Consider the following 25,259-nt stretch of genomic DNA (forward strand, 5'->3'; position numbering starts at 1 on the left):
TGTTACGGTGACTGTATTATTGCCACACCTGCAGTCATGAGTCATGAAGGCAATCAAATTCCACGTGACCGTTTAGTCACGGTAATTAGGCTTCTCCTAACTGTTGCTGCTGATGGTTATTAGTAACCTACCAAACTTGCCAACTGCCTGGTACTCATCACTCTATTGTCCCTCTAATCACTCTGACATCAGTGCAAATGTAATCAAAAATCTAATCAAACACTTCATGAGACCCCATGTGCTCATGTTGCACAACATTCCTATAGGCTATGCAATTACGTGACAGAACAGGTTTGGCAGGGTAGCCTACTGGTTAGAGCTTTGGACTAGTAACCGAAAGGTTTCATGTTCAAATCCCCGAGCTGACAAGGTATAAATCTGTTGTTCTGCCCCTGAACAGGCAGTTAACCCACTGTTCCTAGGCCGTCATTGAAAATGAGAATTTATTCTTAACTGACTTGCCTAGTTAAATAAAGGGAAAAAAAGGGTGATGGCCTCTTAAAAAGAGGAGGATCCTATCAGCTTTCTACAGGCTAAGCCTACTATATTTAATTTCTCAACATTCCTAATATTAAGCACATTGCTTCTCTTTACAACAGGAGTATAGCCAACCTGGCTGGCATGAAAATGTACCACGGGAAAAGCGTCCTCCATTCGCTATTTAAGTGCATAGATGACATGTATTTTCTCCCGCTGCCCCTGTTTCCAGACAGGTGCATGATAATGGCCCATTCTAATTCAAAACAAATTTCACACATATAAAACGTAGATGTTCCAAAGGTCTGCATCAGTGATTGTAGGCTATTCGTGGAAGCCAGGAGTTGCTAAATGTGTTTACTTTAATTAACGGTCAATTACCGTGAGACCGTCAGTTATTTGCTTGACAATCACTGACTTACAATTTTATGACTGCCACAGGCCTACCGTGGGCATAATTTGAAAGCTTGTTCTATTGTCAACACGACAAGCTGAGTTATAAAATATGACCTTACAGGCTTTCAAATGGCAATTCAGAGAAACGGATCGTAATTGTGGTGTGCATAGAATGGAGTTCAGGTGAGTGTTCAGCGGCAAATCGGTCACCGTGGCAAATTTTCTTCACAATAGACAAACATAGGCTCATTCTGTTTAGAACAACATAGGGTATGACAGCATGTCATCTTGTAACTGTACATCAAACATAGCTATCATAAACGTTGACACTGTATATAGCATGAGTTTTATCATATGGAAATATGAGGTGCACATTTGGACTCGAGGGTGTTCTGCCACAAAAAAACAAACAAAAAACGAAAACAAACACTTCATGAGAGCCCATGAGCTTGTATGATATCGAAGCAGTATTTATTATAATCCTCAACGTCTCATCTTTCAAAATAAATTTTATCCTCTTAATTTACAGCATTTCTCTTACTCAGCCAAGAAAACATTTTCAATAGTTGCCGAATTAGGGGTAGGAATTAGGCAACTTCTTGTTGTGTGCGGCGCTCAAGTTCAGAACGGCCTTCAGTCAAAACCCATACAGAGCTGTGAAGCGGAGAGCCAGAGCTCTGATGTCGTGTATAGAATGTTACTGTACTGCCAATGCTGTTCAATTTAGGCGTTTATCAGTGACCAAATCTGCCATTTATAACCCGTATGCAGGTACGAGTGTAAAGGGTTAACCCCAATTGCTCCAGGGGCACTGGACAATGGTGACCCTGGCAGTGACCCACTCCCTGCGCGATTCTCAGGGGGGAATTGGGTTAAGCAAGAAACCATTTTTTTTTTTGCGCTTATACAAGTGTATAACATGACAAATATAAGCTTATTATTATTATTATTTTTTGACTCATTTAGCTGCTGTGCAGGGCTGGTTACACTATATAGACAGTACATTGATTCAGTGACTCACTCAGGCACTTACTACATGGAACGCTATTCCACATCAAGTAACTGATGCCAGCAGTCAAATTTGATTTAAAAAAACAGATAGAAAAACACCTTATAGAACAGCGGGGACTGTGAAGCAACACAAACATAGGCACAGACACATGCATACACATATACACACACACACACACAATAACATACATGCTATACACACACATACACATCGATTTTGAACTGTAGATATGTGGTAGTGGTGGAGTTGGAGCCTGAGGGCACACAGTGTGTTCTGAAATCTGTGTATTGTTTTAAAATGGTATAAACTGCCTTAATTTTGCTGAACCCCAGCAGCTAATGGGGATCCATAATAAATACAAATACTAACACGTGCACAGTGCATACCCATCACTTTCTCATAGGCTTTCTCATATTCCCTCTCATACATGACACACACACACTGGTGGCTTCAGAGTTTTCCTAACGTAACATTGACCCTGGGGAAACATGGGAATGGAATGTTCATGAACAGAGGCACTGTGGGGTTGGTGAAACTGCAGGCGTTCATGCGGGTCTTAGGCAAACTTTGCTTTCTTTCTGTCGCGGGTTAATGATCCAAAGCAGCTAGCCTGATAAGAACTCATTTACTTTGCTTAAAAGCAAATTTACTTGACCTTATGTCAGCAAAACAAGTGAATGGAGGAGGGCTTGTACAAGTTGTACACTGTGAAGGGCACAGTGTGAGCTGCATCAGATGAACGACCAAAGGAGTTCTGACTGTATTCTAAAAGTGTTCTAACCTCCCTCTGTCTGTCAGGTGGTCAGACCCAGCAGGTCGTGTGTAAGAAGCAGACGGATCACACCGTGGTCTACAACCACTTCTGTGACAAGAAGAGCAAACCCAAAGAAAAGAAGCGAGCCTGCAACTCTGAGCCATGCTCCCCAAGGTGAGTGTCAGTGTATCAGTCCCACGGCCTGTGTGAAGCTCCTCTGTGTGAAGCCCCCCCCATTGCTAGGGCTGTTGCTCCAACTTAAAACATTCTGACCTGGTAACGAAATTAACCTATATGCGCAGTTTAAGTATGTGTGTGTGTGTGTGTGTCTATGTGTGTATGCACGTGTGTTGTAGTGGGACAGTATAGCATCCTGCTAGACTAAGATCTGTCCGGGTGTCTGTCTCCCCCAGCTGGTGGTCTGGGGTGTGGTCTGAGTGCAGTCGCAGCTGTAACGGGGGCCTGAGGACCAGAGAGGTGCTGTGTAAGAGGAAGATCTCTCCTACAGAGGAGAAGGTCCAGGACGACAGCGCCTGTACTCCTCCACGACCACCTCTCACTGAACCCTGCAGCAACCACACCTGCCCCCCCGAGTGGCTGGCCCTGGACTGGTCAGAGGTATAAAAGACCCCCCCCCCATAAACTAACCCAACTATGTTGTATTTAATCTAACTAGTGGAATCTAGAGATTTTAAGAAAAAAAGTGAGTAGTTGCTGACCTCGACACTTTCTGTACCTATGCAACATTTCTGTGTGTAATCAATGCCACCTGCTGGTTGGGCTTTGTACTGTACGGGTGTGCTCTGAGGCTGTAGAGGTTAGAGCTCTCAGACTTGAATAACCTCTGCCCCATCTCCCTCCCCCCAGTGTAATCCCAGTTGTGGTCCAGGGTTCAGGCACCGTGTCCTTCTGTGTAAGCGTGGGGAGAGTGGAGACATACTGCCAGAGTCCCAGTGTCCCAAGCATGGGCGTCCCACCACCAGGGTGCGCTGTAACCTGCAGCGCTGCCCACCACCCATGTGGGTGACAGGGCCCTGGGGAGAGGTAAGGCTGGGGGGCTTGCTGGGACTAACTTGGGCTCTGCTATGTATTGAACTACTCTCATTCAGCTATACCTCCTAGGTCCTCTTGTTTGATCTAGTGAAGTGAAGAAAAAATACTTGACAATGTTAATCATTCCTGTTCAGATTTGTAAAGTGATCTATTATCCATCTTTGCTATGGCTTATTTGCGTGTACTCCTAGTTTGGTGACCTCTCTCTCTCTCTCTCTCTCTCTCTCTCTCTCTCTCTCTCTCTCTCTCTCTCCTCTCTCTCTCTATCTATCTCTCTCTCTCTGTTGTGTGTCAGTGCTCGGCCAGGTGTGGTCTGGGTCAGGAGAAGCGCTCTGTGCAGTGTCTCGCACAAACCGGCCAGCCGTCCAATGAGTGCCCAGACCTCCAGCGCCCGGCAGCCATGCAACAGTGCAAGAGCAAATGTGACCTCAGTAGCCTACCCATGGACATCCCCGAGGGTGACCCCGAAGGTCAAAGTTCAACTCTCTATTAATTACCTTCTCACTGTATTCTCCTGCAGGCTAAATATCCATCTAAGTGGTTCCTTATTTTAATTTGAGTATTTTATATATTTTTCCCTTCCAGAGTGCAAAGATGTGAACACAGTGGCGTACTGCCCCCTGGTGCTCAGGTTTAAGTTCTGCAGCCGCCCCTACTTCAGACAGATGTGCTGTAAGACCTGCCAAGGACACTGACCCCTGAACCAGACCGAGAGCCAGACCAGGAGGCATCCCCAGCGGGCCCAGACCAGACCAGGAACCACTCCTAGCGGGCCCAGACCAGACCAGGAGCCACCCCTAGCGGGCCCAGACCAGACCAGGAGCCACCCCTAGCGGGCCCAGACCAGACCCACTGAGCTGCACATTCCACAGGGGGGAGGGACGGCCCAGCCAACGCACCGCAGAGCAGCCTGCCTGACATCCGTGGACAGAGAAGTAGATGGCGGGAGGGTGAGAGAGAGAGAACTGTACTTTTATCCCGCACTCTGAAAGTGCCCTATCTTATACCAGCTTTGGGGGCACTGCTGTGAAGACCAGATGAGCTGCTGGGATATCTCTCTGTTGCTATGTACGTACACTATATATACAAAAGTATGTGGACACCCCTTCAAATTAGTGGATTCGGCTATTTCAGCCACACCTGTTGCTGACAGGTGTATAAAATCGAGCAAACAGCCATGCAATCTCCATAGACAAACATCAGCAGTAAAATAGTCTTACTGAAGAGCTCAGTGACTTTCAAGATGGCACTGTCATAGGATGCCACCTTTCCAACAAGTCAGTTAGTCAGATTTTTGCCCAGCAATAGCTGCCCCGGTCAACTGTAAGTGCTTTTATTGTGACGTGGAAATGTCTAGGAGCAACAACGGCTCAGCCGTGAAGTGGTAGGCCACACAAGCTCACAGAACAGAACCACCGAGTGCTGAAGCGCATAACGAGTAAAAATTATCTGTCCTCGGTTGCAACACTCACTACCGAGTTCCAAACTGCCTCTGTAAGCTACGTCAGCACAATAACTGTTTGTTGGGAGCTTCTTGAAATGGGTTTCCATGGCCAAGCAGCCGCACACAAGCCTAAGAACCCCATGCGCAATGCCAAGTGTCGGCTGGAGTGATGTAAAACTATCCGCCAATAGACTCTGGAGCAGTGGAAACGTCGTTCTCTGGAGTGATAAATCACGCTTCACCATTGCAGTCTGATGGACAAATCTGGGTTTGGTGGATGCCAGGAGAGCCCTACCTGCTCCAGTGCACCTAACCAACTATAAAGTTTGGTGAAGGAGGAATAATGGTCTGGGGCTGTTTTCATGGTTCGTGCTAGGCCCCTTAGTTCCAGTGAAGGGAAATCTTAACGCTACAGCATACAATGACATTCTAGAGGATTCTGTGCTTCCAGATTTGTGGCAACAGTTTGGGGAAGGCCCTATTTCAGCATGACAATGCCCCCGTGCGAAAGCGAGGTCCGTACATAAATGGTTTGTCGAGGTCAGTGTGGAAGAACTTGACTGGCCTGCACAGAGCCCTGACCTCAACCCCATCGAACACCTTTGGGATGAATTGGAACGCTGAATGCAAGCCAGGCCTAATCGCCCAACATCAGTCCCCGACCTCACTAATGCTCTTGTGGCTGAATGGAAGCAAGTCCCCGCAGCAATGTTCCAACATCTAGTGGAAAGCCTTCCCAGAAGAGAGGATGTTGTTATAGCAGCAAAGGGGGGGACCAACTCCATATTACCATATTAATGCCTGTGATTTTGGAATGAGATGTTCGACAAGCAGGTGTCCACATATTTTTGGTAATGTAGTGTATATCCTTTAAGGGTTTGGTGCTACTACTATTGCCATGCTGGCCACAGGACTGGCCAAAGTACATTGTTCAGCTTAGTTGTGTTTCTCTGTTGTTTATTCAGTGGCTCAGTCTTACCCTGATCCACTCTGTCCATACAGACCTTTACTTGTATATTTACAGACGTTATTCTATGTGTACACTAAATCTACACTGTACAAATGAAACTGTTCTGATACTTTACTGTCACTTACCCAATGTAATGTTTATTATCTGGTGGCTGTTGCCAACTCACTTGGTCTTCTAAGTTATCTTGTCAATGCTTTGTCTCAGAACAAAATCTTTTTGAAAAGGGTTTGAATTGCACAAAGTCTGACTACGGTAGTCATAGGGATAATGTATGTTCATTATTTGGGACTTGTCTTGAAGACTCTACTTAACACTCTCGATCCACGGTCCGGTCCGTGTTCATAACAGTTTACTCGCCTCTATCTTGCCATTTTACGGGACCCAGCGAGGGCTGGTAAATGATTGGTTCAGTTCACGTCCAGCAGCAAACCTCAACACTTCTCTCATACTGTAGTACTTACTGTACATGTTTAGATACAGGCAACCCTACCATAGCCTCATCAATGTGAACAATGCTACATGGTAGTCTGTATTAGTCACGTATACAGTGAGTGGAAACACAGTGTTCATCACTGAGTCAACCACCTCCCACCTCTGATTACATCGGAACAGAGACCCTCCCATGCACCCTGGCCTTGAGTGATCATTCTCTCTGATAGCATGGTCTTCCTACTGTGCCTTTAATGGTCAACCAGTTTACTTGTCTCTAATATACTACATGTACAGTAACTGCCTTCTTACACATTCATCCATCTACTGGGCTCGCACTCAGAACCAGCCCTTAATGTCAGCTCTCAATGAAGGAACTGATTTCTATTGGAGTAACTAGGTTGCTATTACTCTCCTGATGGTGCTTCTGAATGGTGCTATTTCTTAGCTAATTGTTGTCGTTGTTGGATGTCATTCTGTTGAATATTGCATGGTGGTAACAATTTACTTGACACCCAGTGTCATAACACATTATGACATGGTCATAATCATGTCATAATATGGTCATAACACTGTCATGACCCATATATTTACACCTGTTGTGACATATATTGCATTATTTTATGGCTGGTTATGACACCTACATAAGAGTGTCAAAACCAACATTTATTCAAATGATTATTTTCTGCCAAGAAGTTTCCTTTCATTTGAAAGTTTGTTTCTTAAATCCTTTGTTGTAATAAATTCTTTACAGTCGTGTTTTTTTCATCATATTTTAAATCACTTTATGACACTGTCATGAAGCATTATGACCATCATGTGTCACTTTACTAGGACTAAGAATATACACTTTATGACACGGTCATGAAGCATTATGACCATCATGTGTCACTTTACTAGGACTAAGAATATACACTTTATGACACGGTCAAGAAGCATTATGACCATCAGAATCATAAATGCCCTTATCAGTCATCAGTCAAAAAGAGGGTGTCTTGTCCTGCTCCTGAAATCTGGGCCTGCATTCATCTCAGTATTCAGCTACAGAGCAATGGGGTAGGTGCATCAATGTGTGCGCAATTACAATGCTAATTTAATATGGTAAATTTCAACAACAAAAAATATATAACATTAACATAGTGTTGACGCGTAGGCTCTGGTGTAATGGAATGTTTTGCCTTGTGTGGGAGGTTTTGTGTGTTTTGACACTTGTGTAGGTGTCATAACCAGCCATAAAATAATGCAATATATGTCACGACAGGTCTAAATATATGTCACGACAGGTCTCAATATATGTCACGACAGGTCTAAATATATGTCACGACAGGTCTCAATATATGTCACGACAGGTCTAAATATATGTCATGACAGTGTTATGTCCTTATTATGACAGGTTATGACAAGTTATGTCAGCTGTTCTGACATATGACATGGATATGATTGTGTCATAACTTGTTATGATGCCGGGTGTCAAGTAAAGTGTTACCAAAATGGTTTTGTTTGAGGTTGGTGCCAAAGTCACAGTTGTGCTATATCAGTTTGTGAGAAGAGAAGTTAAACATTTATTTCCCCACCTTTAGTAACTGGGTATGGGACACATATCTGTTAACAATTTCTGATACAACAGGTTGTCAGCACACTACCTGATGCTTTGCTTCACTATCTGACCAATAACATAACAGAACTGTTTTAATGAAACAAGGTGTCCTATTTGACTGTCTGAATATGTAAACGAAGTACGTTTTGCCTTCAATTTTGAACCATTTGTGTCCATGGTCATGGTGTGACCTCAGAGACAAACTGTTTTATCAAATAAGAGGGATAATATTGTTTGTTTGTTGTTGTTTTCACATGCTAAATGTTACAGATATGTACTGTATTTTAATTACTATAGAAACATGCCCCCGTTCCCCATCTAAAACCTTTGAAATGAATATATTACAGTGAATAAATATGCCGCATTGTTAATAAATGCATCGAGAATTGTGTGCTTTACTCTCTCTCCACAGATTTGCCCATTTTAAACCCTGACATTATGTGATTATCCATCTATTTCTGCATCTCATAGATTCTTAATGAATGCTCATTTGATTTAATGGCACTGACCATACAAGAAGTGACAGCACAATTGTGAACGACTAGAGATCAAGTGACACAAGTAAATGTTGATCTAGAAAGAAAGTTCACCGATAAGGACAAAGAGAGAACTTTCTGACCAATGTGGAAAACATTTGTGATTAACTTGAGGAGACAAAGACAAGCATGTGGGAAAAGGTGGATCTTGGTACTGTGGAGTACAAGGAGCAGAAGGCACATTTCTGGAGGGAAGGCCCGGAGACAGCTGATTGCCGTGGCAATCAACCAACTCCCTCACATCTAACTCCAGTGACGAGACACCAATCAGCGTCTAGTCACTGGACTCACCGGCCATGATATGTCAATCACATTTATTTTATAAACCCTTTTTACATCAGCAGTTGTCAGAAAATGCTTTACAGAAACCAGGCCTAAAACCCCTAAAACCCCAATGCAGGTGTAGAAGCAGTAGCCATGAAAAACTCCCTAGAAAGCAGGAACCTTGGAAGAAACGCAGAGAGGAACCAGGCCCAGTGATTTCACTGTGATCACAATTTAATGATGGAGATCACATTTTTATATATATATAAATATAAATATTTAAATACACATTACACACTCAACTTGATGAAATGTCTCACTTTTTTAAATGAAAAAGATTTAAGTCAAAATTGTGTATTGAAAATGATTTGTTAATAATTCAGAAGTTTGAAACAAGTTGAAATTTGGAAGAATATGAGTGTTGAAATCATAGGTCAGAGGAATCCCTCATTCTTTCATTTTCATGAGAACCTGCTTGTTTTAGGCCTTGTAGTGATACATGCATACATTATACTGATATACACTTTTTAAAATGAAAGTAAAAACAAAAAAAGTATTAAATGCAGCTATACAGAGTCTAGCTATTCCCGGGGAGAAAGGACGAGAGGTGGAAGGTCTGATGTCAGAAAGGGGATTATGGATTCATGACTGCCCCATCATGTTGATTTGCCAGTATGTCAATCACATTTCAATTCAGTTTCAATTCAGTTATAGTTCATTGTTACACTCCCTCCTCTTAGAATCAGTGAAAAGAATCTGAGGCCTGGTCCAGAAACAACCTACATATTGTTTAACAAAGCATAAAATAATATATATATATATATATATATATATATATATATATATATATATATATATATATATATATATATATATATATATATATATAATAAATTAACAAAACATCTAAAATAATCACAGAAACACACACAACCAAACAACCTAACAAACAAACATCTACACCACAGAACACCATGGCAGACAGATTTCACAAATTGTAAAATAAAGATATTAGTAGATAGTGTGTGTGTTAGAATACTGTCAAGGAGGTGTGTAAACAACTCATTAACAATTTGGGAAGATAAGAAGTTGGGGTATGGGGGAGACAAAATACTGATATCTACATATGGAAAAAAAGATGATTGCTATGGTGTGTGGTCATCCAGGAAGGAAATTACAACGAAGAGTTGTTCGAAAAACAGCAGACTACAGAAGTGGGACACAATAACTAAATGGAGCAGATATATATATACACACACTTGAAACCTTTCCATTTCCCTGTGCTTGACTCCATTCCGTTTCCCGGTGAACAACGTCATCGAATGTGCGGTCATCACAACCACCCTACTTCACCGTAATACATGGTTTATTTTATTTAACTAGGCAAGTCAGTTAAGAAGAAATTATTATTTACAATGACAGCCTACCGGGGAACAGTGGGTTAACTGCCTTGTTCAGGGGTAGAACAACATATTTTTACCTTGTCAACTCAGTGACTTGATTTAGCAACCTTTCAGTTATTGGCCCAACGCTCTAACCACTAGGCCACCTGCTGTCACAGGAGAGGACAAAGTAGGAAGACGGCAATACCCGAAATCCCCCCACAAACGTCTTGACCAAACCCCCTGGTCTGCCACAAGTGGTGGAGAATGTGGGCAATCTGATAACGTGGTCAGATCAGGGTTGACGTTTACGCAGCATCAGCATGGACGAGTTGATAGCTCAGTTCGTCCGGGCCCAACAAGCACAACAGGCGGTTCAGGAACAAACGCTGGAGGAACAGCGATTACAAAACGTCCACCTCGTTGAGGAAATCAGGAAGCTGCAAGGAGGAGCGTCTCCTGAATCCCATCCCAACCAGTTTTTACTCAAACTAACGGAGGACGATGACGTCGAAACCTACCTCTGTACGTTTGAACGGACCGCTCTACGGAAAGGACGGCCAAGGCCGAAGTGGGCCAGTGTGCTGTCACTGTTCCTCCCAGGGAATGCGCAAAAGGTATATTGGGACCTGAACGACAAACAGGGGGCTAATTACGACAGACTCAAATGGGAGATACTCAGCTGCTATGGGTACAGCCTAGCCCATAGGGCTTAGCGGTTCCACGACCGGAGGTTCGTAGCCGACGTGTGGAGTGTGGCACCCGGGGGCACATTGCCTGGAATTGAGGCTGCTGAACCAGGAGACCAAAAGGGGTAGGGAGATGTCCATTTCCTGTATTCACGGTGACACAAAGCGGTATCCAACCGTATGGACCAACATTGTGACGCCACAAGGGAGCTGCCAGATGACGGTGGGTGCAGTGCCAGAGTTACCGGGACCTCTCCTTGTGAGACGGCATTGTCCTCTGTTTGCTGCCTTATCCCCGGGGGCACGAGTTGAGGAAGAAGGTACGAGCCAGCTGAAGAAGAGAGAGGGGACGACCAATAGCCTGTGCGGCCCAGAAGCAACCGGTTCACCAGCAGGTGTCTACGGCTTTGGAGTCGGAGTCGGAGAGGGCGCTGGAACCCGAACCCCCTGAGGAACCCCTGGAGGAGGAGCCCATCCTCCCCCTCCTCGATTTCGAGGGGCTAGTCGAGACCCCCGCGGGGGGCCAACTGAGGGGACAATTCGGGACGGCCCAGTGGGAGGATCCGAACTTGAAAGCCGCCGCAGCCCAAGTGATAGCAGTAGATGGACAGCTACTTCCGGGGGTGAGTGACTGGCTATACCCCCATTTCCAAATCAAGAATAACCTTTTGTATCAGGTGTCACGCCAACAGGGGGAACTTTGAGAGGTATTGTTGCTGCCCCGATGGTACGTGAGAACCGTTCTTCTGCTGGCCCACACCCACCTGTGTGGGCGCACCTGGGAATGGAAAAGACCTGGGAACGGTTTGCCGCCCGGTTCCACTGGCCGGGATGAGGAGGGCCGTGGAAGACTACTGTATCAGCCGCCCAGAGTGTCAACTCACGGCCCCGAAAGCTCACTTCCGAAGCCCATTGGTCCCCCTACTGATCATCGGGGTGAACTTTGAACGCATCGCCATGGACATTTTACCCCTGGTAAAAACAGCATGAGGACACCGGTACATCCTGGTGATAGTAGATTATGCCACCCAGTATGCTTAGGCCATTCCCCTACGGGTGGCGGTATCCAAGGGAATTGCTCGGGAGCTGTTCCACCTCTTTAGCCAGGTGGGCATCCCAAACGAGATCTTGACAGACCAAGGTACAGAGTTTATTTCCTGCCTCATTAAAGAGTTGTGAGCCCTCCTGCAGATCAAGCAGATCCGGACCTCCTAGAGAGAAAAAGTACTCCATTGTTGAGAAAGAGTGTCTCGCGGTGAAGTGGGCGCTAAACACTCTCAAGTATTACCTGGTGGGTACCCACTTCACCCTGGTCACGGACCATGCTCCCCTGTTCTGGGTGGCCAGGGGAGAGGACACAAACGATCGGGTTACCAGGTGGTTCTTGTCCCTTCAACGCTTCTCTTTTTCTGTTGTGCACAGGTCAGGGGCAAAGCATGGAAACGCGGATGCCCTATCGAGAAGGGAGATGTTCGTCGCACTGACGACAGCCCCCTCCCCGACAGAGCTAAGGGGGGGTGTCACGTCAGCCACCAGGGGGAGATTTGTCGAGGCCTGGTGACAGATGGAGTATACATCACGAGGCGATGTCTCCACCTGCTGGACGTGCCAGGACTCGACGGGCTCTCCGCCCAGGAATAATTGGGGCTGATTGGGGAGTTGGTGAGTAATCAAGGGCTGATTGCTCACCAGCTGTACAAGCCCCATAAAGCTGCCAGAAGAGCAGCACACAGGAAACGATTGTAAGGTGACTTCCATGTAGTTGGAGACGGTGCCCGAGCTAAGACGTTTGAGTTTGTGTGCCAAACAGGATACTGCAAGACCCGGAGCCCAGAACACGGAATCCCAGAGAGGGTCTCATGGGGGAGACCTATCCTTTTCTTCTGATTTATTACTTAATAAACACCCTTGAAACCAAGCTAATCATACTCTGTCCGTGTCTGATCTGTGTAAACGTCTTGACCAAACCCCCTGGTCTGCCACAATAGATATAGGATGATTGTGTCTGTGAGTGTGTGTCCTCTGAGGCAGAGATCAGTTCTTGTTTCGCTCTAGGTCTGTGTATGAGGAAGTAGATTTGAACGCTGTGGATGTTGAAGTCTTCTTGGTGTCTCTCTGACTGACTGTGTGTGCTGGAGACTTCCTGACTGTGATGGCTGTGCTGTGAGGGTCTAGTGTGGGATTACCGACACACACACACACACTCTGGATTTTGGACAGCTGAGGCAGGACCGCAGGAAGAGAGAGGCACACACAACGCTGGCACGATGGTAACACACCTCACACACATTTAGACTGATGCGGACTCTCACTAGGGCTTGTATATTCTCTACAGCTATATGCTGAGTTTTCCTCTCGCACAGACTTACTGAAAACACGGCCTTATATGTTAAGTTGAGGTCACTTGACACAGCAGTACAGTGAAGTCTCACATTCTACCCTGAAGCTGGCACTTTGAAGCCTGGCAACTGCTGACTTAGAACAGATGTTGAAGCACAGTGATGTTCAATGGTGTCTGACTGAGATTTAAACCTGTTCCATTCTTACACAATGAATGGAAGAGGGCATAATGTGAAATGGTAAAGATATGTCAAGATGATGAAAGGAAAATATGTAACTTCTATGTTCTATCGCTCTTTTCAACAACGATCATACAAAAGCAGCTGCAAAACAGGGGGTAGTGGACGTTAAGTAGTAGAGAATGTAACTCCTTAAATGGAGAAGATGGTTTCCTTTCCTCCTTTGACTGGCAAGCCCTGCTCGTGTCCACCTAGGTTTTAGTGAGCATTCCTACACTAGAGGGATAGATATATCCTCACATTTCAGTAAGAGTGAGTGCTATTCATAACCAGAGATTGGATTCTCATGACTTTAAACACGACATGAGAGAAAAAGTACAAGATCAGAAACATTCAAAACTGTCCTATCAAATGTGAAAAGGAGCATTAGATGTGTCTATTGTTCCTGAGGAGCTGGGTAAGGTCTAACCGCAGGGGTGTAAGGAGGGACTGCAAGCAGAGGCGTGTTGTAAAGTCGAGAGGGTTTTGCAAGATGCAGTGGCGAGGCGTTAGACGGGAAGTGCAGCAGCCCTGGCAGAGAGACAGATGGGCCTTTGGTTTCTATCGCAATACTTCCTCCCCACACTCCCAAGCACAGATCTTGCCCCTAAATCGCAATACTTCCTCCCCACACTCCCAAGCACAGATCTTGCCCCTAAATCGCAATACTTCCTCCTCACACTACCATGCACAGATCCTGCCCCTAACTGGATACCCAAACGCAACAGATTTTTGAAGACATCATAATTAGCCAAATTTACATTAAGCTTACATTAAGAAAGTTTTCATTGTTTGATTTATTTTTGATGCCTTGTCGGGACTTTCTCTGCGACAGGCTGACAGTAGTGACAGGGATGATGAATATAATACAGTAGTAGCACAAAGCATCTCTCAGGTCTGACACTGCACAGTAGAAAGTGAGCCATTTTTTAACTTATCACTTGATCAAAAATCACATCAGAAATTAGCTATTTTAAGATTTTGTCTTTTGTCCACCATGTCCATCATTTTATCGGCACATCCTCAGACTTGTGGTTATGACTATGGTACCACCTAATGTTAGGTAAAGAGCTGAGATACTGTAGATCAATTGAAACTTTTTTCTCTGTCTCTGTCTAACCTAATCACTGTCTTATTGTCGCTGACTTATTTGAGTGTTTTGTACAGTTTAAATATCAAACAAATGGATAATCTGATTTTGTATGTAAAAACAAGGTGAGAGGGAGAGTGAGAGAGAGGGAGAGTGTGTGAGCGAGAGAGGGAGAGTGTGAGAGAGAGGGAGAGTGTGTGAACGAGAGAGGGAGAATGTGAGAGAGAGAGAGGGAGAGTGTGAGGGATAGTGTGGGAGAGGGAGGGAGAGTGTGAGAGGGAGAGTGTGAGAGAGGGAGATAGAGGGAGAGTGTGAGAGAGGGAGAGAGAGGGAGAGTGAGAGGGAGAGTGAGAGAGATAGGGAGAGTGTGAGAGAGGGAGAGTGTGAGAGAGGGAGAGTGTGAGAGAGGGAGAGAGGGAGAGTAGGAGAGAGAGATTGAGAGAGAGAGAGAGAGAGGGGGGGGGAGAGAGAGAGAGAGAGAGGGAGAGAGAGAGAGGGGGAGAGTGTGAGAGAGAGAGGGAGAGTGGGAGAGAGAGAGAGAGAGAGAGAGAGAGAGAGAGAGAGAGAGAGGGAGAGTGTGTGAGAGAGAGGGAGGGTATGAGAGAGAGATGGAGAGAGAGAGGGAGAGTATGAGAGAGAGATGGAGAGAGAGGGAGAGGAAGAGAAAGAGGGAGAGTATGAGAGAAAGAAAGAGAGAGAGGGAGAGAGAGAGGAGAGAGAGAGAGAGGGAGAGTGGGAGATAGAGAGGGAGAGTGGGAGAGAGAGAGAGAGAGAGAGAGAGGGAGAGTGTGAGAGAGAGGGAGAGTGGGAGAGAGAGAGAGAGGGAGAGTGTGAGAGAGAGAGGGAGAGTGTGTGAGCGAGAGAGAGAGAGAGAGAGAGAGAGAGAGAGAGAGCGATAGCAAGAAGAAGAAAAAATTGCGCAGTCAGAACTGTGGTTTTACCCGGCTGTTTTCGAGCCGAGCAGATTATTTATGGATTTGTCGTGATATGTGTGAGAAACAAACAGCCTTATAAGTCAGGTTGTTCACATGAAAAGTTGGAATGAATCTTTACAACAGAGCTATTCCATTACCACCCTTGAGGACTGAAGTACTGCTGGTTTTCTTACAGTATCTACTGTACATGGTATCTTACTGATAATTGAATATCATTGATTGATTGGACAGAGAGTTGACTGACTCATTTTGGTTGAAATATACAGATGTATTAAAATGTTCTCCTCCAAAGTTATCATCAGTTGGTTAAACTCAGATCACAGTAACCATGTTAGACCTCCTTTCAGCTTCCACCACACATCAAATCAAACCGGTGTTGGGAACCCAAACAAGGCCAGGACCATGTCATACAGTGTAATACAACATCTTTGGCCAAACCTGTGCCACCTCAACTGTGGTCAGGAAGCTCTCTGCACTATGTGGTGACAGTGATCATCCTATCAAGGGCATGGGTTGAGTGTAGAAAATGTCAAGGTAGTCCTTTAATTAACCATTACTTTACAATGCACCAGATTCATTTTGAGTAAAGAAATCCCCAAACCATGGCCCAAGGGTGTACTTTAAACTGAGTGCCCTCCCATTCCACAGACTCCTATAGGAAGCATCTATATTCAACAGATACCATAACTAATGGTTATCACTCTGGCAGATTAAAGTGGGAAGCAGTACTTTACAGAGATGGCCAAACTGGCATACGCTTACCTCATCTACTGCTCATTGCCTGGTAACTGTCCTCAGCTTCTTGAACTGATAACCACAGTTAGTCACATTCTTAATGACAGAGTTACACACAGAGAGACCCTGCTGCTGAGAAACTTCTCTCTGATGTCTGCTGGTGCATGTGCCTTCCAATTACAGTAGGCCCATGCTTCCTCTGGTTTTCTATACCCTGTCTTCTGTTGTACATACCCTCTCAGAATACCTCACATTCAGTAAGAACTAGGTTCTCTACAGACCTAGCTCTGCTTTTCTCTGTCTCAATTCCAAATAAAATGATGTGCATTCCCTAACCCTAACCGTGCTCTCCTGCAGGGCAGTAAGTACCACTGGCAGAGTCAGAATGTCAAGCAGAGCGGTGTGGACGACATGGTGCTGCTGTCCAAGATCAGCGAAGACGCCATTGTGGAAAACTTGAAGAAGAGATTCATGGATGACTTCATCTTTGTATCCTGTTGGATTGATTGTTAGAGAGTTCCTGTACCACTTCTCACAAAAACACATTTTTCTGTGAAGAGAAGGGTATTTTAATGTTTCTGTTCTTGTTTCTTTAAATGTCTCTTCAGTAAAAGCTAAAAATAGGAGGGGAAGTACACTGTGAAAACATGACCTGCCCCGACACACTCTATCAGACGGATATATATAGGCACACGCACACGCACATGCACGCACGCACGCACACACGCACGCACGCACGCACGCACGCACGCACGCACACACACACACACACACACACACACACACACACACACACACACACACACACACACACACACTCTATCAGACGGATATATATAGGCACACGCACACGCACACGCACACGCACACACACACACACACACGCACGCACGCACGCACGCACACACGCACACACACACACACACACACACACACACACACACACACACACACACACACACACACACACACACACACACACACACTCTATCAGACAGATATATATAGGCACACGTACACGCACACGTACACACACACGCACACACACATGCACACAAACAAAACATCTTACAAAGGACTTTATACCATGTCGATAGATTTCAGATGAAACATCATTGAGGTCAAATCACTGGCCAGTAGCATACATGTAGGTCCTTCCATTCTGTATCACAGGTGACCATAGATGATACTCCCATTGACACGTTAGCAACAACACAATAACAACAACACAATAACAAACATACCATCCTTGCCTCAGTCATCCCCCTAGCACACATTTTCACACAGCAGACACACATCTATGTATGCAATAGTAGGACTGCACTGTTCCTCTTTTAAATTCACTGTGTGACTCAACAGCAAACTTCCCTATTTTAACACTTTTTACTGGGCATTAGGCATGTACGTCCTACTTTGTGTGAATTAAAAAACATTTTTTTAGATATTATCCAGTCTGGATGAAACTATGGTTTGTGATATTTTTCTTTTTGGAAGGTTGATATCATCATAAAAATATCCCTGTGATTGTTTCAATATGTCATGATTTCACCAGAAACACCCTCCCTATTCCTTGACAGTCATGTGCAGACCTATATTGGCTCTGTGTTGATATCAGTGAACCCATTCAAACAGATGCCCTATTTCACTGACCGGGAAATTGAACTCTACCAAGGGGCTGTGAGTAAACCATCCTATTCTTCAATGTTTACTTTGGCCTTAATATGCCCATTCATTTCCTTATTTACCTTAGTAGTTGTACACTGAACAAAAATATAAATACAACATGCAACAATTTCTAAGATTTACTGAGTTACAGTTCATATAAAGAAATCAGTCAATTGAAATAAATTCCTTAGGCCTGATCTATGGATTTCACATGACTGGGAATACAGATATGCATCTGTTGATGACAGATACCTTAAAAAAAGAAGTAGGGGCGTTGATCAGAAAACCAGTTAGTATCTGCTGTGACCCCCATTTGCCTCATGAAGCGCAACTCAATCTACTTCGCATAGAGTTCATCAGGCTGTTGATTGTGGCCTGTGGAATGTTGTCCCACTCATCTTCAATGGCTGTGTGAAGTTACTGGAACATGCCGTTGTACACGTAGATCCAGAGCATCCCAAACATGCTCAATGGGTGACAGGTCTGGTGAGTATGCAGGCCGCGGAAGAACTAGGACATTTTCAGCTTTGTGGAATTGTGTACAGATCCTTGCAACATGGGGCCGTGCATTATCATGCTGAAACATGAGTTGACGACTGCGGAGGAATGGCATGACAATGGGTCTCAGGATCTCATCACAGTATCTTTGTGCATTCAAATAGCCATCGATAAAATGCAATTGTGTTTGTTGTCCGTAATTTATGTCTGCCCATACCATAACCCCACTGCCACCATGGGGCACTCTGTTCACAACGTTGACATCAGCAAACCGCTCGCCCACACAATGCCATACACATGGTCTGCGATTGTGAGGCCGATTGGAGGTACTGCCAAGTTCTCTAAAACAACGTTGGAGGCAGCTCATTGTAAAGAAATTAACATTAAATTCTCTGGCTACAGCTCTGGTGTACATTCCTGCAGTCAGCATGCCAATTGCACGCTCCCTCAAAACTTAAGAAATCTGTGGCATTGAGGTGTGTGACAAAACTGCACATTTTAGAGTGGCCTTTTATTGTCACCAGCACAAGAGGCACCTGCATTATGATCATGCTGTTTAATCAGCTTCTTGATATGCCACACCTGTCAGGTGGGTGAATTATCTTGGCAAAGTATAAATACTCACTAACAGGGATGTAAACAAATTTGTGCACAACATTTGAGAGAAATAAGCTTTTTGTGCATATGGAACATTTCTGGGATCTTTTATTTCAGCTCATGAAACATGGGACCAACACTTTACATGTTCCGTTTATATTTTTTCAGTGTACATTAAACTCCCACTCTTTTGCTCTTTTCTCTCTCATTTCTTCTCTCTCTCCCTCTCTCTCGCTTTCTCTCTCTCTCTCCTTCCCTCTCTCTCTCTCTCTGTCTCTCTTTCTCTCTCTCTCTCTCCCTCCCTCTCTCTCTCTCTCTATCTCTCTCTCTCTCTCTCGCTGTCTCTCTCTCTCCCTCTCTCTCTCTCTCTCTCTTCCTTTCCATCTCTCTCTCTACCTGTAAAGGCCCAGTATGAAAACCCTCCCCACATTTACGCCCTGACTGATAACATGTACAGGAACATGATGATTGATCAGGAGAACCAGTGTGTTATTATCAGGTGTGTCATTATAACTGTCTCACACTTTATTTATAAAGTCTGCAATCTGTTTCTTCTGGAAAGCAGGATGTAGGCCTAATGCTTCTCTGTGCCTTCGTCTTACACACCTTAGGCCGATGTTTCCCAACCCTGGTCCCCCAGGGCCCCCAGCAGCACACAGTTTCATTGTAGCCCTTGACAAACACACCTCATTCAACTCATTGAGGGCTTGATGATTAGTTGACAAGTTGAATCAGGTGTGCTTGTCCATGGTTACAATAACAAGGTGTGCTGTCGGGGGTCCTGGAGGACCAGGGTTGGGAAACACTGCCTTAGGCCTTCTCATGTGTGTCATTCCACCCAAGCTCACTGAGGCCAACTTTCACTGCTTTTCTCAAAAATACCAAAGAATCAGTGTTTAATTTCCTTTATACCAAAAATGTAACTGTGAATTGCATGTGCAGCCATAGTTAACCTTTCCAAAAAGTTTCACACAAAGTATTTGACATTGCCTCTAATATGTCTGTGTGTTATGTGTGTGTTGTGCCAGCGGGGAGAGTGGAGCTGGGAAGACTGTGGCTGCCAAGTACATTATGGGTTACATCTCCAAAGTATCAGGAGGAGGTGATAAAGTGCAGGTATTAACATTATTTCCATTCATAAAACAACTATTAGCATCATTGCCATTCATAAAACAAATATTAACATCATTACCATTCATAAAACAAATATTAACATTGCAATTGCTAATGACTGTGATGGAGACTCTGAAGTGCTGTGTTGTGATGTTTCTCCGTATGTTGTTCTCAGCATGTGAAGGACATCATCCTCCAGTCCAATCCTCTACTGGAGGCCTTCGGCAATGCCAAGACTGTCCGCAACAACAACTCCAGCCGCTTTGTGAGTGATATGTACAGCAATCAGCCTTCCCTTTCCCATTATTTCTCTTCCTATCCTCCTCATCTTGTACTTCCTTCTCTTCTCCAGACACTGGGTATGGCCTATGAAAGCAAGACTGATACTGTAAACTTTTCATTTCTGCAACTATTTCCCCGTAACTCTAACAGGTCTGTTAGTCACCTGCTACCTATTCTTATAGCCAATACACTGTGAGGTTGTTGTTTTTCCTGTGCTCTACCAGAGATGATCTGGATTCTGCAGACTATATAATCACAGAAGCAGTATGCAATAGTCACCTTTCAACCTCTCCCCTTTCTCTACTGCTGTAACCCTGAGAAGTTATTGTCAGTTCCTAGCCACATCCACATGCAACAGAGCAGGCTTTGTAAATGAGTGCCTGTCACCTCTGGGGTTTCCTGCCTCTGAGGTGCTCTGCTGTGCATACTGCAGGCCTCTATTACGGAAGAGCAACACAATGAGATCAAAGAGCTTGAGAATCTCGAACTGAGGTGAAATCCTGGGTGGGGTTAACAGCTGTCTAGTAAATTAATGTAACCAAAAATTTACCCATCAGCGGTTGTCTTAAAAGGAAAATCCACTCAAAAACTATATTTTGGTGTTGTTTTCATTAGTCTACTGTTGATACAGTCTTGTGTTTTGCATGTTAGCAATCAAGCAGTGTTTTGCATGTCAGATTCTTAAGGTTCTTAAGATATTGGAGTATCAAGAAGCAAAGTGTCACCGGCCTCATCATCATGATGATGCAAAATGCAGTGGACTTGTCACGCCCTGGTCTATATTTATTATGTTTATCTTCATTTATTGGGTCAGGCCAGGGTGTGACATGGGTTTATTTGTTGTGTGTTTCGTCTTGGGGTTGTGTGGGGTGTATAGCATAGTCTATGGCTGCCTGAGGCGGTTCTCAATCAGTGTCAGGTGATTATCGTTGTCTCTGATTGGGAACCATATTTAGGCAGCCATATTCTTTGTGTGTTTCGTGGGTGATTGTCCTTAGTGTCCTTGTTCCTGTATCTGTGTTAGTTTACACTAGTATAGGCTGTTTTGGTTTTCGTTACGTTCTTTGTTTTGTAGTGTTTGTATTTAGATTCGTGTTACGTTTTGTTCATTAACTGTACCCTGAATTCACCAATTTGTAAGTCGCTCTGGATAAGAGCGTCTGCTAAATGACTTAAATGTAAATGTAATTAAACATGGATCGCAATCTACACGCTGCATTTTGGTCCGACTCTCTTTCACCGCATGAAAGCCGTTACAGGACTAATGGAAAAAATACTAAAATATTGATTTTCCCTTTAAAGGCTAAATATCCTTCCTACACGTTTATGTTATTTACATACAAATATATTTTTAGGGAGTTAACCACAGATTGTGTCACTGCTCTGATGCTCTCATTTTCCCAGTCCATACTAGGGCTATATCCCCACTCCAACCCACAACCCTCAAGTCATAACGATGAACCGTGTCTAACTTGAGTTCTATGTTTTTTTGTGGGTGGGTTCTGATCTAACAGGGTAAGTACTTTGAGATCCAGTTTAGCAGAGGAGGAGAGCCGGACGGTGGTAAAATCTCCAACTTCCTCCTTGAGAAGTCGAGGGTGGTGAGCCAGAACGAGAACGAGAGGAACTTCCACGTCTACTACCAGGTCAGTCAGGCCCTGAGCTAGGCCAGCAGTAACACAGCTAACCACAATGACTCTCTTACTACCCATCTTTAGGGGAGATGTCCCCCTCCTACTGGCCTTTCGTACAACTGTAGCACAATGTGAATGACCTTCTCACCCTTGAGCACATTAACAGTTCCGTAGTATTTCATAACTGGGTGTAAATTGTTGATGTGTAATTAATGTTCATTCAGTTGTATTTACCTGAACTGTTGTATTTAGCTAATAGAGGGAGCCAACCCCCAGCAGAAAGAAGCCCTGGGCATCATGACTCCAGACTACTACTACTACCTGAACCAGTCAGGGACATACAAAGTGGACGGAACCAACGACAGCAAGGACTTTCAGGAGACAATGGTGCTTTACTCCATCAGGGATTAAAACATATAGTACACTTTTTTCACAGAAGCTCTGGGAGCAAAATGACACTTCTGGTTTACACTACCGGTCAAAAGTTTGGGATCACTTAAAAATGTCCATGTTTTCCATGAAAACATACATGAAATGAGTTGCAAAATGAATAGGAAAAATAGTAAAGACGTTGACAAAGTTATAAATAATGATTTTTAATTGAAATAATAATTGTGTCCTTCAAACTTTGCTCCTCCATTTGCAGCAATTACAGCCTTGCAGACCTTTGGCATTCTCATTGTCAATTTGTTGAGGTAATCTGAAGAGATTTCACCCCATGCTTCCTGAAGCCCCTCCCACAAGTTGGATTGGATTGATGGGCAGTTCTTACGTATCATATGGTCAAGCTGCTCCCACAACAGCTCAATAGGGTTGAGATCCGGTGACTGTACTGGCCACTTCATTATAGACCGAATACCAGCTGACTGCTTCTTCCCTAAATAGTTCTTGCATAGTTTGGAGCTGTGCTTTGGGTCATTGTCCTGTTGTAGGAGGAAATTGGCTCCAATTAAGCACCATCCACAGGGTATGGCATGGCGATGCAAAATGGAGTGATAGCCTTCCTTCTTCAAGATCCCTTTTACCCTGTACAAATCTCCCACTTTACCACCATCAAAGCACCCCCAGACCATCACATTGCCTCCACCATGCTTGACAGATGGTGTCAAGCACTGCATCTCACGAATGTTCTTTTTTGTGATCCGAACACCTCAAACTTAGATTCACCTGTCCATAACACTTTTTCCCAATCTTCCTCTGTCCAGTGTCTGTGTTCTTTTGTCCATCTCAATCTTGTATTTCTATTGGCCAATCTGAGATATGAGTTTTTCTTTGCAACTCTGCCTAGAAGGCCAGCATCCCGGAGTCGCCTCTTCACTGTTGACGTTAAGACTAGTGTTTTGCGGGTACTATTTAATGAAGCTGCCAGTTGAGGACTTGTCCTCTTGCTCAGTTGTGCACCGGGGCCTCTGATAGGTGAGAATTGTCTGTTAATTGAATGATTAGAATATTCCGCCCTGAAACATATAATTGTATGGAATTGATTAGAATGTATAAAATCATAATCAATAAATGTGTAGTCCTAGTCAGAGTTAGGGTAAATTATGGTATTTTAAACACACTGTCTAAGCTTGGTGCCGACCTGACTAGAGATTTGGGAGAGAACGGGGAGTACGTCTCAAGGACAAGGTCACTATCTCTGTCGGTTGAGTAGTGAGACAGACAGTGTGTGCGTAGCAGGACATGTGTGTGCGTCTGTGTGTGTGAGTAATGTGTGTATGTACAGCGTATGGCTGTGTGAATGTGTGGGCGTGAGAAGTCAGTATAAAATGAATTGTTTTGTATTCTTGACTTCAGAACGTTCCGTGAATAAACCTCTTTGACTATTTTAGCTGGACCTCCATCTGTTTCAATCGACCAGGATCTTACAAATTCTGGTTTGCAGACAGAGTAATATAATTAAAATGGATGATGTACCTGGAGAACGTAATTCTCTTATCAGCCCCCCGCTCCTCTTTCTATTCTGGTTAGCGCCAGTTTGCGCTGTTCTGTGAAGGGAGTAGTACACAGTGTTGTATGAGATCTTCAGTTGTTTCTTGCCAATTTATCGCATGGAATAGCCTTAATTTCTCAGAACAAGAATAGACCGACGAGTTTCAGAAGAAAGTGCTTTGTTTCTGTTCATTTTGAGCCTGAAATCGAGCCCACAAATGCTGATGCTCCAGATACTCGAGGACGTCATCCCCACAGTGACTGTACGTACATACCCCAACCAGAAGCCATGGCTTACAGGCAACATTCGCACTGACCTAAAGGGTAGAGTTGCCGCTTTCAAGGTGCGGGACTCTAACCCAGAAGCTTACAAGAAATCCTGCCATGCCCTGCGACAAACCATCAAACAGGCAAAGCGTCAATACAGGTCTAAGATTGAATCATACTACACCGGCTCCGACACTCGTCTTATGTGGCAGGACTTGCAAACTATTACAGACTACAAAGGAAAACAGAGCCGCGAGCTGTCCAGTGATACGAGCCTATCAGGCGAGCTAAATCACTTCTATGCTCGCTTCGAGGCAAGCAACACACGAAGGCATGCATGAGAGCATCAGCTATTCCGGACGACTGTGTGATCACACTCTCCAAAGCCAACGTGAGTAAGACCTTTAAACAGGTCAACATACACAAGGCTGAGGGGCCAGACGGATTACCAGGACGAGTGCTCGTGGCATGTGCTGACCAACTGGCAGGTGTCTTCACTGACATTTTCAACATGCCCCTGATTGAGTCTGTAATACCAGCATGTTTCAAGCAGACCACCATAGTCCCTGTGCCCAAGAGCACAAAGGCAACCTGCCTAAATGACTACAGACCTGTAGCACTCTCGTCCATAGCCATGAAGTGCTTTGAAATGCTGGTAATAGCTCACATCAAAACCATTATCCCAGAAACCCTATATCCACTCCAGTTTGTATACCGCCCAAACAGATCCACAGATGATGGAATCTCTATTGCACTCTACACTGCACTTTCCCACCTGGACAAAAGGAACACTTATGTGAGAATGCTATTCATTGACACAGCTCAGCGTTCAACACCATAGTACTCTCAAAGCTCATCACTAAGCTAAGGATCCTGGGACTAAACACCTCCCTTTGCAACTGGATCCTGGACTTCCTGACAGGCCGCCCCCAGGTGGTAAGGGCAGGTAG

The 25,259-nt window shown here is 44.5% G+C and overlaps 2 protein-coding genes across 2 annotated transcripts in view; both read left to right on the top strand.

Moving 5' to 3' along the window:
- LOC135556458 (A disintegrin and metalloproteinase with thrombospondin motifs 10-like) overlaps window positions 1–7,294 on the top strand; it is a 64,144-nt gene extending 56,850 nt beyond the window's left edge. Inside the window, exons 21-25 of the mRNA XM_064989684.1 lie at window positions 2,684–2,813; window positions 3,053–3,257; window positions 3,507–3,683; window positions 3,988–4,162; window positions 4,278–7,294. Of these exons, the coding sequence (XP_064845756.1) occupies window positions 2,684–2,813; window positions 3,053–3,257; window positions 3,507–3,683; window positions 3,988–4,162; window positions 4,278–4,387 (797 nt within the window). The 3' untranslated portion in view covers window positions 4,388–7,294. The remainder of the gene's footprint in view (window positions 1–2,683; window positions 2,814–3,052; window positions 3,258–3,506; window positions 3,684–3,987; window positions 4,163–4,277) is intronic.
- Window positions 7,295–13,034: 5,740 nt separating this feature from the next.
- The window catches only part of LOC135556459 (unconventional myosin-If-like), a 29,134-nt gene continuing 16,909 nt past the window's right edge, over window positions 13,035–25,259 (top strand). Inside the window, exons 1-8 of the mRNA XM_064989685.1 lie at window positions 13,035–13,273; window positions 16,679–16,810; window positions 17,909–17,998; window positions 19,486–19,580; window positions 20,110–20,197; window positions 20,370–20,459; window positions 21,991–22,122; window positions 22,363–22,497. Coding sequence (XP_064845757.1) covers window positions 13,271–13,273; window positions 16,679–16,810; window positions 17,909–17,998; window positions 19,486–19,580; window positions 20,110–20,197; window positions 20,370–20,459; window positions 21,991–22,122; window positions 22,363–22,497 — 765 coding nt within the window. The 5' untranslated portion in view covers window positions 13,035–13,270. The remainder of the gene's footprint in view (window positions 13,274–16,678; window positions 16,811–17,908; window positions 17,999–19,485; window positions 19,581–20,109; window positions 20,198–20,369; window positions 20,460–21,990; window positions 22,123–22,362; window positions 22,498–25,259) is intronic.

The sequence above is a fragment of the Oncorhynchus masou genome, chromosome 15, assembly GCF_036934945.1.
Source record: "Oncorhynchus masou masou isolate Uvic2021 chromosome 15, UVic_Omas_1.1, whole genome shotgun sequence".
NCBI classification, from domain to species: Eukaryota; Metazoa; Chordata; class Actinopteri; order Salmoniformes; family Salmonidae; genus Oncorhynchus; species Oncorhynchus masou.